Here is a 14,451-nt window from a genome sequence, read left to right as displayed (position 1 = left end):
AGTATTTTAAGTTACCAAAAAGACTCTTAGCAAAGCGATATGTAACAAGAGGCAAGAAAAAAATTTTTTTTGGCTGCACCACATGGCTTGCGGGATCTTAGTTCCCTGACCAGAGATGGAACCCAGGTCCCGGCAGTGAAAGCACCGAGTCCTAACCACTGGACCTCCAGGGAATTCCCAGGAAGAAATTTTTTAACAGACATCAAAGATCAAAGGTCTCTGCTTAAAGCTGAGTAACCCTTCAGTAAATAAAGCATACCTATATGCTCTGAGTTTAACCAATTTTTTTTTTTAACATTTTATGGAATAGAGACTCTGTTGTCCAAACATGCCTAGTCCCTGTGGGAAAATTGGGCCTTCCAGGTGGACAGGTGGCAATGCGTTATCTATTGCTCATAGGATATAAGCCAGTTCCTGAATGGAGTCAGCTCTTCAAGGAGCTTCATGTGTCCAAAAGACTGAAGATGTGTATTGGGTATAAATAGCCACAGGAAGATTCAATTTGTTCTTACAGTCTTAGAAAAGTGGAAAGTAGCATTCAAATGAGTCATGGCATACAATTTATAAGTCCATCCAGAAAGAAAAAATTAGTAATAGTTAGAGAGTTAATAGGAAATATCCATGTGGTCTGCAGTTATTTAAAAGATATCCATTGTGTGCAAAGGAGCAAGAACTACCTAGTAGGATACAATATCCATATGTGACCCTTATAATGTCACTTTACTTTGTTCTTTCAACCAATTGTATTAAATTTCCATCTGCCTGCTCAATATGTATAAAGCAGATTCGCTTTGCTGGCTCATCTTGGAAGTCCTGAAATGATGTTCATTACAGCTATTGTAAAAATATAAACATTGACTAATGAGTGCCACATCTGACCACTCCTAAGATGGTGAGAACATATTAGACAGTTCTAACATCAGGCCAGATATTATGGGTACCAATTAAACTAAAGCCCTTGTACTCACAGGTGTTGTGGGGTAAAATTGTGATGTCTGGCAGCCTTAGACTTTTGATATGGATGTGCCAAGTATCATTATTTCTTTATTCCTAAATTTGCCAGGTGAGATTACACCAGTTCCTTATTTCAGTTTGACTGATAGAGTCGCCTGATACAAAGACTCACCATGCCTTAAAGAGTATTGCTTCTGGTACCAGTTTGGACAAAGGCTTAACAGTTTTTCATAAAGTTAAACACGCACCTATTTGATCCAGCAATTCCTTGCCAAGGTTATTTACCTAAGAGAAATGAAGATATATGTCTGCACAAGACTTGTACAGAAATAGTCATAACAGCTTTCTGTGTGATCGACAAAAATGGAAATAACTCAAATGCCTATTTAAGGACATTAGATAAGTGTGGTATGTTAATAAAACAGAATACTATTCAGCAATAAAAAGAAACAAACTATGGATACATGCAACATTTAGACCAATCTCAATGACATTATGTTGAATAAAAGAAGCCAGTCACAGAAGAGTATATTCTATATGATTCCAGTATATCAACACTTGGATCAGGTAAAGCTAATCTATGGTGAAAAAAAAAAAAAATCAGCAGAGTGGTTTCCTCTGGAGGGGGTTAGGAGTAACTGAGAAGGGACATGGGGTAACAGAAATGTCCTATATCTAGATTGGGGTGGTTTGTCAAAATTTTACATTTAATATATGTGCACTCCAGTTTTACCTCAAGAGTAGCAGAATGTAAAAAAGAGAGAATAGCAGAAAGCTAATAGCTTTGAAGCTGAGTGATGACTACATGGGGATTCATTATGCTGTCCTGTTTACTTTGTTTGTATTTAAAATTTTCCAAAAAAATTATGCCATAAAAGTCTATTTCATGATGTGGGGAAACAGAAGCTATATTTTGCTAAGTAGAAGAACAAAACAGTATAAGGCATATGCTTCTACTATTGGGCAAATATTTATCTGAGAGATTATCTATAAAGGACCGAGAGATTGTATACCAAAAATGTTCATAACAATGAATGGGGGATGGGATTCAGATAGAGCTTGTTTTTCTTCTTTTTTCTAGTTGTTTCTGATGTTTTTAATTGAACACATATTAGCTTTTTAACTAGAAAAATATACTGTAAATATTACTTTCTTAAAAATGAACAATAATAACAACCAAAAAAAAAAAAAGACTCAGTCCTAATTACTCTGAATCAATAACAACAAGGGAAATGTGCTCCGGACACTTGCAAAAATCCTGTCTCATGGACTAAGAGGCTTCTTGGTATTATAATGTGGCAATACTTCCTTCATCTGAGAGAAAGAGGAACATGATCGAATGTAAAACTTTTGCTGGTTCTGTTCCTAGGAGAAATTTTATAAAAAAGAAGGAGAATGGAATGAAAGCATGAGATATTCTACAGAGTGTTTCTAGATCATGACACATTTTTCTGTGCTTGCTACATTATAATAATTTTATTAGAGCATAAGGACCCCCAAATGAGTTGAAAGAGAAACATTGATCAGATAGTATCCAGGGAGCTTAACTTTGAACACTCTTCTCTTAAGAAAGGGATCCTCACTCTTTGGATTATTGAAATAATTTAAATAAAAGAGTTTAAAAGAAGGCCTGGAAAAGAGAAGGAACTTCCCCTGATCTTCACCAGAGAATTCCTCTCAAATATAGGATGTGTCCTCTAGTGAGACAGCCCACATCCCAGGATTATTCAGAGGCTTACTTGAAGGAGAGGGCTGATGGGTGAAGAACCAGACTGAGATCCTAGAGCACAGGAGGAGAGGGGGAGCTAGGCAACATCAGAATTCACCAGCAGAATCCATCCCCTCAGGTGGAAAGGCATAACTGGTTTCCCCTTTCCATAGGACCGTTTCAGGAAACAGTTGGCCCAAGAAGTTCGTATGCAATAGCAGGACTGAACCAACATGGTGGGTGAAGTAATGAGGAATCCAGGCAAACAATATGTGCAAGTCTAGATCATGCATTCTCAACTGGGACACTATCACCTCCAAGGGAGTAAAAATTTGTTCTTGGAAGCAAAAAAAAAACAAACAAAAAACCTTTCTTTAAAATAGACTTTATTTTTTTAGAGCAGTTTTAAGTTCATAGCAAAATTGAGAGGAAGGTACAGAGATTTCCCATATACCCTCTGGGGGAGAGGGTATATATTTTCAGAGTGTTCAAAGTTAATCTCCCTCACTATCAACATCCCTCACCAGAGTAGCACATTTGTTACAATTGATGAACCTACACTAACACATCATCACCCAAACTCCATAGTTCACATTATAGTTCACCCTTGGTGTTGTATCTTCTATGGGTTTTGGCAAATACATATATAATGGCATCTACCATTATAGTGTCATATAGAATAATTTCATTGTCTTAAAAATCCTCTATGCCCCACCAGTTCATTCTTACCTCCTCCCTAACTCCTGGCAACCACTGATCCTTTTGCTATCTCCAAAGTTTTGCCTTTCCCAGAATATCATATAGTTGGAATCATATAGTATGTAGCCTTTTCAGATTGACTTCTTTCACTAAGCAATATGCATTTAATATTCCTCCACATCTTTTTATGGCTTGACAGCTCAATTCTTTTCGGCACTGAATAAAGATTCCATTGTCTGGATATACCAGTTTATTTATCCATTCACCTACTGAAGGACATCTTAGTTGCTTCCAAGCTTTGACATTTATGAATAAAGCTGCTATAAGCTTCTGTGTGCAGGTTTTTGGTGTGGACATAAATTTTCAACTCCTTTGGGTAAATATCAAGGAGTGTGATTACCAGATCATACGGTAAGAGTAGGTTTAGTTTTGTAAGAAACCACCAAACTGTCTTCGAAAGTGACTGTACCATTTTGCATTTCCCCCCAGCAATAAATGAGAGTTTCTGTTGCTCCATATCCTCACCAGCCCTTGGTGGAGTCAGTGTTCTGGATTTTGGCCATTCTGATGGGTGTGTATTGGTATCTCATTGTTTTTTTGCGGTACGCGGGCCCCTCACTGCTGTGACCTCTCCCGTTGCGGAGCACAGGCTCCGGACGCGCAGGCTCAGCGGCCATGGCTCACGGGCCCAGCTGCTCCGCAGCATGTGGGATCTTCCCGGACCGGGGCACGAACCCGTGTTCCCTGAATCGGCAGGCGGACTCTCAACCACTGCGCCACCAGGGCAGCCCGGTATCTCATTGTTTTAAGTTGCAATTCCCTAATGGCATATAATGCTCTTTTTTATGTATAAAGCACAGATATACATAAACAGATATACAGCATATCTGTAGTATTACAGTTTCAAGGGAGGGGACAACTAGGTTAAAATTCCCCTCCTTAAGGGGGAAATAGTCTAATAAAGAAATGGAAAAGCACTGTCTGGGTGGTCAGAGAGGCAGCGTGAGGAGGGCGACACAGGATAGAAGAGAAAGGTTGCTCATGCTGAAGATCTGGAACCTGGCCTCACACAGGGAATGTGAGCAATGAGATAAGCTAGGGGAATAAGACTACTCTGAGACAGCAGAGAAGTTAATTTTTATAACCTGTTTGTATTAGGGTTCTCCAGAGAAACAGAACCAGTAGTACATATTGGAGAAAGAGAAGGAGGGAGGTAGGGGGAGAGAGAGAGATTATTTAACGTCTCTGCACCTCAGTTTCTTTAGCTGTAAAATGGAAATAATAATAGCATGTACCTCAGAGGATTGTTGTGAAGAGTAAATAAATTAATATAAAGCACTTGGAACAGTGCCTGGTACATAGTATGTGCCCAATAAATGTTTATAAAACATATGAAGCCAGTGTGAATCAACAGTGGAATGTGGAAACCAAATGCTAACTGAGCACACACAATAAATTTTAACACTTGATATCAATTTTTTAAATGCTCACTATTTTCTTCACTCTTCGCTCAGGCTGTTCTGTGCCTGTCCCTGAGGCTGACATTAGAAAAGAAAATCCCTGCAATGTGGCCACTAGGGGTCCCACCCTGGTCTGCCCTGCAGAACTAACCCAGAGGAATTTAGCATTTATAGGGAGCTCCAAAAAGTCCCCGAAAGCCATTCCTTTACATTATCTTTAGGAAAACAGAGATGGATGGACAGTCCACCCAGGAAAGCCAGTGAAATGCCAATATAAGCTCTTCCCTACCCAAGTTCTGGGCTCTCTGCAGCCCTCAAAACTCTCAAGCAAAGAACAGATTTTAAACCTTTGGCTTCTAACCAATCACACCAGAAGGTGGAAGAATAATGGCTTACCAAAAAAAAAAAAAAAAAAAATCATTTCAGAGAGAAAAGTCATATCTAGGAAAGCGAAACTGAAATCAATTCTGCAGGCTTCCTCCTCCCCCACCTTCCAGTTTCGGCACACCCATTACTGAGAAACACTGTCCTTTCTGAGCCGATTAGAGTTCAGATTGAAGTGGAAGCAGAGGAGAAACTGTCATAAAAGCTGGAGTGAAAAAAGTATTTTTCTCTAACACAGTAGGAAGAAGAACACAGATGTTTGTTTCCTGCACTGAAATACATGGTTTTTCCCTCGTTTGTGTAGAAGAACTTGGCAAGAAAAATCTGGGTAAGTACAATATCTGTTATTTATAGTATTATTACTCTCTATAGCAGCATTTTATTGACTAGGAAGGAATCTACTTCTCAATTAGAAAATTGAAATATACTCCAAAAATAATATTTTAAACCTAAAAATATTTTAAGCCTAGACTGTTCATTGCTGTGACAGAGTCTGCTTTATATTAGTTGAGGAAGGAGTCATAACATTCCATAAAAGATGCATGCAGTGGAAAACTAGAGGCACTTTTATTGATGAAATCCCCCAAGGCGTTAGGAGCATCTTCAGAAAGAACATATAATGAAAATTTAAAGATGTACTTTACATTAATCAAAGATCCCTTCCACCATCTACTCTAAGGAGTTGCCAGAAAATAAAATTCCCTGATAACTTCTCAGATATTAATGTCAAATTATATGTATAAGAGACAGACAGACAGACAGACAGAGACAGAGACAGTGACAGAGATGAAGACAGACTACTACAGGAAGTACTTGAAATTATAACAGCTTTCTTATTTCTTCCTAAAAATCCTGGGTTTACGTCTGATTTCCCCCAAAGTAAGGAACAAGGTAATACAAAGATTTGGGGGAAATACAGTTTAGATTAAAGGCCTGCTCCTCAACTTCCTTTAGTAAAGCTAACAAGCCCTACAGTTAACCCTACAGTTCATAAATATATGTGGATTTGACCAATCATGTAACAAATTATGTTTCCATTTTTTATGGGGTTGCTAAGAAGCTCAGAACGAAATTTTCAGGCCAATTCTAGTCAAGTATATAGAATTGAAAAGTTATTTTAGGCACTAACTTTACTCCATGGCTTCACCTTCTTTCCTCTTCTACCCATATTTAGCCTTCTCCCTGATTATTTTTCTGACTTTTTAATTTCTTTCTTCCAGTTTATTAAGATATAACTGACATATCTTATATGTCATATAAGTTTAAGGTATACAGCGTAATGATTTGACTTACATGCGTCATGAAATAATGAGCACAATGAGTTTAGTGACATCCATTATCTCATGTAGATACAAAATAAAAGAAAAAGAAAACAATATTTTTTCCTTGTGATGAAAACTCTCAGGATTTACTCTCTAAACATCTTTCATATATAACATACAACAATGTTAATTATATTAATCATGTTGTACATCACATCCCTAGTACTTATTTATCTTATAACTGGAAGTTTGTACCTTTTGACCACCTTCAAGCCACTTTACCCATCTCCTCTGGTAACCAGAAATCTTATCTCTTTTTCTATTAGTTTGTTTTTGAAGTATAATTAGTTCCTGGTACACAACATAGTGATTCAATATTTCTATACATTACAAAATGATCACCACTGTAAATCTAGTCAGCAAAGATATTACTATTGATATTATTATTGACTATATTCCCCGCACTATGCATTTCATGCCCAACACATTTATTTTGTAACTGGAAGTTTGTACCTCTTAATCTTCCTAACCTATTTCACTCATCCTCCCACCCCTCTCCCATATGGCAACACCCATTTGTTCTCTGCATATATGACTCTGTTTCTGTTTTCTTATTTTTGTTCATTTGTTTTGTTTTATAGATTCCACATGTAAGTGAAATCATATGGCATTTGTCCTTCTCTGACTTATTTCACTTAGCATAGTACCCTCTAGGTCTATCCATGTTGTCCCAAATGGCAAGATTTCATTCATTTTTGTGGCTGAGTAATAGTCCATTGTGCGTAGGTGTATGTATGTACATACCATATCATCTTTATACATTTATCTATTGATGGACACTTAGGTTGCTTCCATGTCTTGGCTATTGAATATAATGCTGCAATGAACATAGGGGTGATTATCTTTTCAAATTAGTGTTTTTGTTTTCTTTGGGAAAATACCCAGAAGTGGAATTGCTAGATAATATGGTAGTTCTATTTTTAATTTTTTAAGGAACTTCCATACTGTTTTCCACAGTGTGTGTACCAATTTACATTCCCAGCAGTAGTGTACAAGGGTTCCCTTTTCTCCACATCCTCTTCAACACTTGTTATTTCTTCTTCATAATAACTGTCCTAATTGGTGTGAGGTGTTATCTCATTGTGGCTTTGATTTGCATTTGCCTGATGATTAGTGATGTTGAGCATCTTTTCATATGTCTGTTAGCCATCTGTATGTCTTTGGGAAAATGTCTTTTAAGGTCCTCTGCTATTTTTTATTTGGGTTGCTTGTTTTTTGATATTGAGTTGTATGAGTTCTTTGTATATTTTGGATATTAACCCCTTATCATATATGTCATTTGCAAATATCTTCTCGTATTTAGTAGGCAGACTTTTTGTTTTATTGATGGTTTCCTTCACTGTACAAAAGTGTTTTAATTTGATTCTCATTTGTTTATTTTTGCTTTTGTTGCACTTGCCTGAGGAGGCATATCCAAAAAAATATTACTAAGACTGAGGTCAAACAGAGTATTGCCTATGTTTTCTTCTAGGAGTTTTATGGTTTCAGGTCTTTCATATAAATCTTTAAAACATTTCAAATTTATTTTTATATGTTGTGTGAGAAAGTAGTCCAATTTTATTCTTTTGCATGGAGCTGTCCAGTTTTCCCAACACCATTTATTGAAGAGGCTATCTTTTCCCCATTGTATATTCTTGTTTCCTTTGTTGTAGATTAATTGGCCATATAAGCATGGGTTCTCCTCTGGGTTCTCTCTGTTCCATTCATCTATATGTCTATTTCTTTGCCAGTACCATACTGTTTTGATTACTGTAGCTTTGTAGTATAGTTTGAAATCAGGGAGCATGACACCTCCAGGTTTGTTCTTCTTTCTCACGATTGTTTTGGCTATTCAGGGTCTTTCATGGTTCCACACAAATTTCAGAATTATTTGTTCTAGTTTTGTGGAAAATGCCATTGGTATTTTGATAGGGATTGCATTGAATCTGTATATTGCCTTGGGTAGTATGGTTATTTTAAAAATATTAATTCTTTCAATACATGACCACAATATATCTTTCCATCTGTTTTTGTTTTATCAGTGTCATATAGTTTCCAGTGTACAGGTCTTTTACCTCAGATTTATTCCTAGGTATTTATTATTTTTGATGCAATTGTAAATGGGATTGTTTTCCTAATTTCTCTTTCTGATAGTTCATTGTTAGTGTATAGAAACACAACAGATTTCTGTATATTAATTTTATATCCTGCAACTTTACTGAATTCATTTATTAGTTCTAACAGTTTTTTGGTGGCATTTTAGGATCTTCTATATGTAGTATTATGTTATCTGCAAACAAGGACAGTTTTACTTCTTCCTATCCAATTTGGATGAATTTTATTTCTTTTTCTTGTCTAACTGCTGTCACTAGGACTTCCAATACTATGTTGAATAAAAGTAGCAAGAGTGGGCATCCTTGTCTTGTTCCTGATCTTAGAGGAAATGTTTTCAGCTTTTCATTACTGAGTATGATGTTGACTGTAGGTTTGTCATATATGGCTTTTATTATGTTGAGGTATGTTCCCTCTATACCCACTATGTTGAGAGTTTTTATCATAAATCGATTGTCTAAAGCTTTTTCTGAATGTATTGAGTTGATCATATCATTTTTATTCTTAAATTTGTTAATGTGGTCTATCACATTGATTGATTTACAGATATTGAACCATTCTTTCATCACTGGGATAAATCCCACTTGATCATGGTGTATGATCCTTTCAATATATTAGTGGATTTGCTTTGCTAATATTTTGTTGAGGATTTTTGCATCTATGTTCCTTGGTAATATGGGCCTGTAGTTTTTCTTTTGTTGTGGTATCTGCCTGATTTGTTATCAGGGTGATGCTAGCCTCATAATTCAGAAGCACTCCTTCCTCATCAAGTTTTTGGAAGAGTTTGAGAAAGATAGGCATTAACTCTTCTCTAAATGTTTGATAGAAGTCACCTGTGAAGCCATCTGGTCCTGGGCTTTTGTTGTGAGGGTTTTTTTTATTACTGATTCAATTTTATTACTGGTAATCAGTCTGTCCATGTTTTTTCATTTCTTCCTGATTCAGTCTTGGGAGATGGTATGTTTCTAGGAATTTATATATTTCTTCTAGGTTGTTCGTTTTATTGGCATATAATTGTAGTAATCTCTTATGTGGTATGTTTCTAGGACTTTATACATTTCTTCTAGGTTGTTCATTTTATTGGCATATAAATGTAGTAATCTCTTATGATCTTTTATATTTCTGTGCTGTTGGTTGTAACTTCTCCTTTTTCATTCTGATTTTATATATTTCACTTATCTTTTATTCTTGATGAGTCTGGCTAAAGGTTTATCTATTTTGTTTATCTTTTCAAAGAACCAGCTCCTAGCTTTATTGATCTTTTCTATTGTTTTTTAGTCTCTATTTCATTTATTTCTGCTCTGGTCTTAATGATTTTTTCCTTCTATTAACTTTGGGTTTTGTTTGTTCTTTTTCTAGTTCCTTTAGGTCTAAGGTCACGTTGTTCATTTGAGATTTTCCTTGTTTCCTGATGTAGGCTTGTATTCTATAAACTTCCCTCTTAGAACTGCATTTGCTGCATCTCACAGATTTTGGATTGTTGAGTTTCCATTTTAATTTGTCTCCAGGTATTTTTTATTTCCTCTTTGATTTCTTCAGTGATCCATTGGATGTTTAGGAGCATATTGTTTACCTACCACCTGTTTGTGTTTCTGCAATTTTTGTCTTGTAGTTGATTTCTAGTTTCAGAATGTTGTAGTCAACAAGATGATTGACATGATTTCAGTCTTCTTAAATTTATGGAGACTTGTTTTGTGGCATGGCATGTGATCTATCCTTGATAATGTTTTATGTGCACTTGAAAGGAATGTGTATTCTGCTGCTATAAGATGAAATGTTATATATATATATAAAGTCCATCTCACCTAGCGTGTTGTTTAAGACCAGTGTTTCTTTATTGATAGTCTGTCTGGATAATGCGTCCATTGATATAAGTGGGATGTTAAAAGTCCCATACTATTATTGTGTTAGTATCAATTTCTTTCTTTATGTTTGTTAATATTTGCTGTATGTATTTACGTGCTCCTATGTTGGGTGCATATATATTTGCAACTGTTATATCTTTTTGTTGGATTGATCCCTTTATCTTTTTTTTTTTTTTTTTTGCGGTACATGGGCCCCTCACCGCTGTGGCCTCTCCCGCTGCGGAGCACAGGCTCCGGATGCACAGGCCCAGCGGCCATGGCTCACAGGCCCAGCCACTTCGCAGCATGTGGGATCTTCCCGGACTGGGGCACGAACCAGTGTCCCCTGCATCGGCAGGCGGACTCTCAACACTGCGCCACCAGGGAAGCCCCCCTTTATCTTTATATAATGTTCTTTTTTTGTCTTTTCTTACAGTCTTTCTTTTAATGTCTACTTTGTCTGATATAAGTATTGCTACTCCAGCTTTTTTTTGTTTCTATTTCCATGGAATACCATTTTCCTCCCCGTCACTTTCAGTCTGCCCATCCCCCTTCCCCACTCCAGCACCTGGTAACCACTGTTCTCTGATTTCAACTTTGGGTTTGGTGGGGGGTGGCGGGGGGGAGTTGTTATTTAGAGTCCACATATAAATGAGATCATACGGTATTTGTCTTTCTCTTTCTGGCTTATTTCACTTAGCATAATGTCCTTCAGTTTGATCTATGTTGTCACAAATGGAAGGATTTCCTTCTTTCTCATGGCTGAATAATGTGTGTGTGTGTGTGTGTATCACACCTCCTTATCCATTCATCCATTGACAGACACTTAGGTTGTTTCTTTATCTTGGCTATTGTAAATAATGCTACAATAAACATGGGAGTGCAGCTACCTCGTCAAGATACCTATTTCATTTCCTTCTGACATATAGTCAGAAGTGAGATTGCTGAATCATGTAGTAGTTCTGTTAAGTTTTTGAGGAATCTCCATACAGTTTTCCATAATGGCTGTACCAATTTACATCACCAGTAACAGTCTACAAGGGTTCCGTTTTCTCCACATCCTCACCAAATCTTGTTATCAGTTTTATTTTGGATGCTCACCTTCTAACAAGTGTGAGGTGATAATCTCATTTTGGTTTTAATTTGTATTTCCCTGATGATCAGTGATATTAAACACTTTTTCCTATATCTGTTGGCCATTTGTGTGTCTTCTTTTGAGAAATGTCTATCCAGGTCCTTCGCTTATTTTTCAAATAAGTTTATTTGTTTTCTTGCTATTGAGTAGTTTGAGTTCCGCATGTGTTTTAGATGCTAACTCCTTATTAGATATGGTCTGCCAATATTTTCTTTCATTCCATAGGTTGCCTTTTCATTTTGTGGATTGTTCTTTGTTGTGCAGAAGCTTTTTAGTTTGATGCAATCCCATTTATCTATGTTTTCTTTTACTGCATGTGCTTTTGGGGTCATATCCAAAAATCATTGCTCAGACCAATGTCAAGAAGCTTTTTCTCTATGTTTTCATCTATAGTTTTTTGGTTTCAGGTCTTAGATTTAAGTCTTTAATCAATTTTGAGTGGATTTTTGTATATGGAGTGAAATAAGGGTCCAATTTCATTCTTCTGTTTATGGAAAATCAGTTTTCCCCAAATTATCTAAAGAAGAGACTGTCCTTTTCCCATTGTGTGTTCTTAACACCTTTGTTGAAGATCAATTGATCATTAACCTGTGGATTTATTTCTGGACTCTATTCTGTTCCATTGGTCTGTATGTCTGTTTTTATGCCAGTACTATGCTGTTTGAACTATAGCTTTATAGTATATGTTGAAATAAGGTAGTGTGAGGCCTCCAACTTTGTTTTCCTACTCAAGATTGCTTTGGTTATTCATGGTCTTTTGTAGTTCCATATGAATTTTATGCCTATTTTTTCTATTTCTGTGAAAAATGTCATTGGAATTTTGATAGGTATTGCATTGAATCTCTAGATTGATTTGGGTAGTATGGACATTTTAGTAATATTCTTCCAATGCATGAACACAGGATACCTTTCCGTTTATTTGTATCTTCTTCAATTTCTTTCATCAATGTTTTATAGTTTTCAGTGTACAGACCTTTCTCCTACTTGTTTAAATGTATTCCTGAGCAGTTTTTATGCTATTGTTAAGTGAGACCGTTTTCTTAAATTTTTTTTCAGATAGTTTGCTGTTAGTGTATAGAAATGCAACTTTTTAATATTGATTTTTTTTTTTTTGCGGCACATGGGCCTCTCACTGTTGTGGCCTCTCCTGTTGCAGAGCACAGGCTCTGAACACGCAGGCTCAGCAGCCATGGCTCACGGGCCCAGCCGCTCCGCGGCATGTGGGATCTTCCCGGACCAGGGCACGAACCTGTGTCCCCTGCATTGGCAGGCGGACTCTCAACCACTGCGCCACCAGGAAAGCCCTTTAATATTGATTTTTTTTGTATCCTGTACCTTTACCTAATTTGTTTATTAGTTCTAACAGTTTTTTGGGGGGTTTTTTGGTGGTGGTGTCTAAGGTTTTATGTGTATAATATCATTGCAAACAGACAATTTTACTTCCTCTTTTTCCTTTTTGGAGGGCTTTTATTTCTTTTTCTGCTAATTGATCTGGCTAGAACTTTTAGTTTTATATAGAATAAAAGTTGTGGGAGTGGGAATCCTTGTCTTGTTCTTGTTCTGAGAGGAAAAGCATTCAGCTTTTCACTGCTGAGTATGATGCTAGCTGTGAGCTTGTCATATATGGCCTTTATTATGTTTAGGTACATTACTTCTGTACTTAATTTGTTCAGGGTTTTTGTCATGTAATAGTGTTGAATTTTGTCAAATACTTTTTCTGGATCTATTGGGATGATCATATGATTTTTATCCTTCATTCTTTTAATGTGGTATATCACATTTATTGATTTGCATATATCAAACAATCCTTGCATCCCAGAGATAAATCACATTTAATTATGGTATAAGATCTTTATAATCCTTATAATGTTCTTTTGAACTTGGTTTGCTAGTATTTTGTTGAGGATTCTTGCATTTATGTTCATCAGTGATATTGGTCTGTAACTTTCTTTTTGTTGTACTGTCCTTATCTGGCCTTGGTATCAAGGTTATGCTGGCCTCATAAAATGTGCTTATAAGTGTTCCCTCCTCTTCTATTTTTTGGAAGAGTTTGAGAAGGATTCACATTAATTCTTCTTTAAATATTTGGCAGAATTCACTGGTGAAGTCATGAGGTCCGAGGCTTTTCCATCTTGGGAGGTTTCAGTTACTGATTCAGCCTCCTTACTCATTATTGGTCTGTTCAGATTCTTTATTCATGATTCAGTCTTGGTAGTTTGTATATTTCTAGGAATTTATTTATTTCTTCTAGACTGTCCAGTTTGGGGGCATATAAATATTCATAGTACTATCTTATGATCCTTTGCATTTCTGTGGTATCAGTTGTAACATCTCTCTTTCATTTATAATTTTATTTATTTGAGTCTCTGCTCTTTGTTTCTTAATCTAGCTAAAGGTTCATTAATTTTGTTTACTTTACAAAAAACAGCTCTTAGTGGTAAGAGAAGATGGATGCCTTGGTCATTAATTTGGCTGGTCTCCTTTTCTTTCTGCAGTGTTATTTCCTTCATGCCCAACTGCTCTGAGATACAACTATTTTTAAGAAACTTGGTATGAATGGGAAGGTCTTCTCTTGAAGAAGGTGGAGTAGAAGGACCCTAAGCTCATCTCGTCTCAAGAGGACACCCAAATCACAACAGTCCGCAGAACAACCATCATTGAAAAAGATAGAAACCTACCAGAAAAGATCCTCTACGACTAAAGACATAAAGAACCACAGTGAGACTGGTAGGAGGGGAGGACTAGTGATATAATCAAACCCCATCCCCCCCAGGTAGGAGACCCACAGACTGGAGAATAATTATATTACAGAGGTTCTCCCACAGGAGTGAGAATTCTGAGCCCCATGTCAGGC

At 36.6% G+C, this 14,451-nt stretch overlaps 1 protein-coding gene across 11 annotated transcripts in view; it reads left to right on the top strand.

Moving 5' to 3' along the window:
• The window catches only part of LOC111180960 (sterile alpha motif domain-containing protein 9-like), a 47,707-nt gene that overhangs the window by 19,430 nt on the left and 13,826 nt on the right, over positions 1-14,451 (top strand). For 4 of the 11 annotated variants that reach the window (XM_089917639.1, XM_089917640.1, XM_089917638.1 and 1 more), the window contains 2 exons: positions 3,851-3,932; positions 5,444-5,533. In XM_089917639.1, the coding sequence (XP_089773765.1) occupies positions 3,857-3,932; positions 5,444-5,533 (166 nt within the window). In that variant the 5' untranslated portion in view covers positions 3,851-3,856. The other 7 variants (XM_022585889.3, XM_089917641.1, XM_022585913.2 and 4 more) reach the window with 6 other exon arrangements.

This window comes from Delphinapterus leucas, chromosome 9, assembly GCF_059928025.1.
Source record: "Delphinapterus leucas isolate spDelLeu-1000000601 "Yukka" chromosome 9, BTC_Dleu_Yukka2, whole genome shotgun sequence".
Lineage (NCBI taxonomy): Eukaryota > Metazoa > Chordata > Mammalia > Artiodactyla > Monodontidae > Delphinapterus > Delphinapterus leucas.
This window is presented reverse-complemented; position numbering and strand designations above follow the sequence as displayed.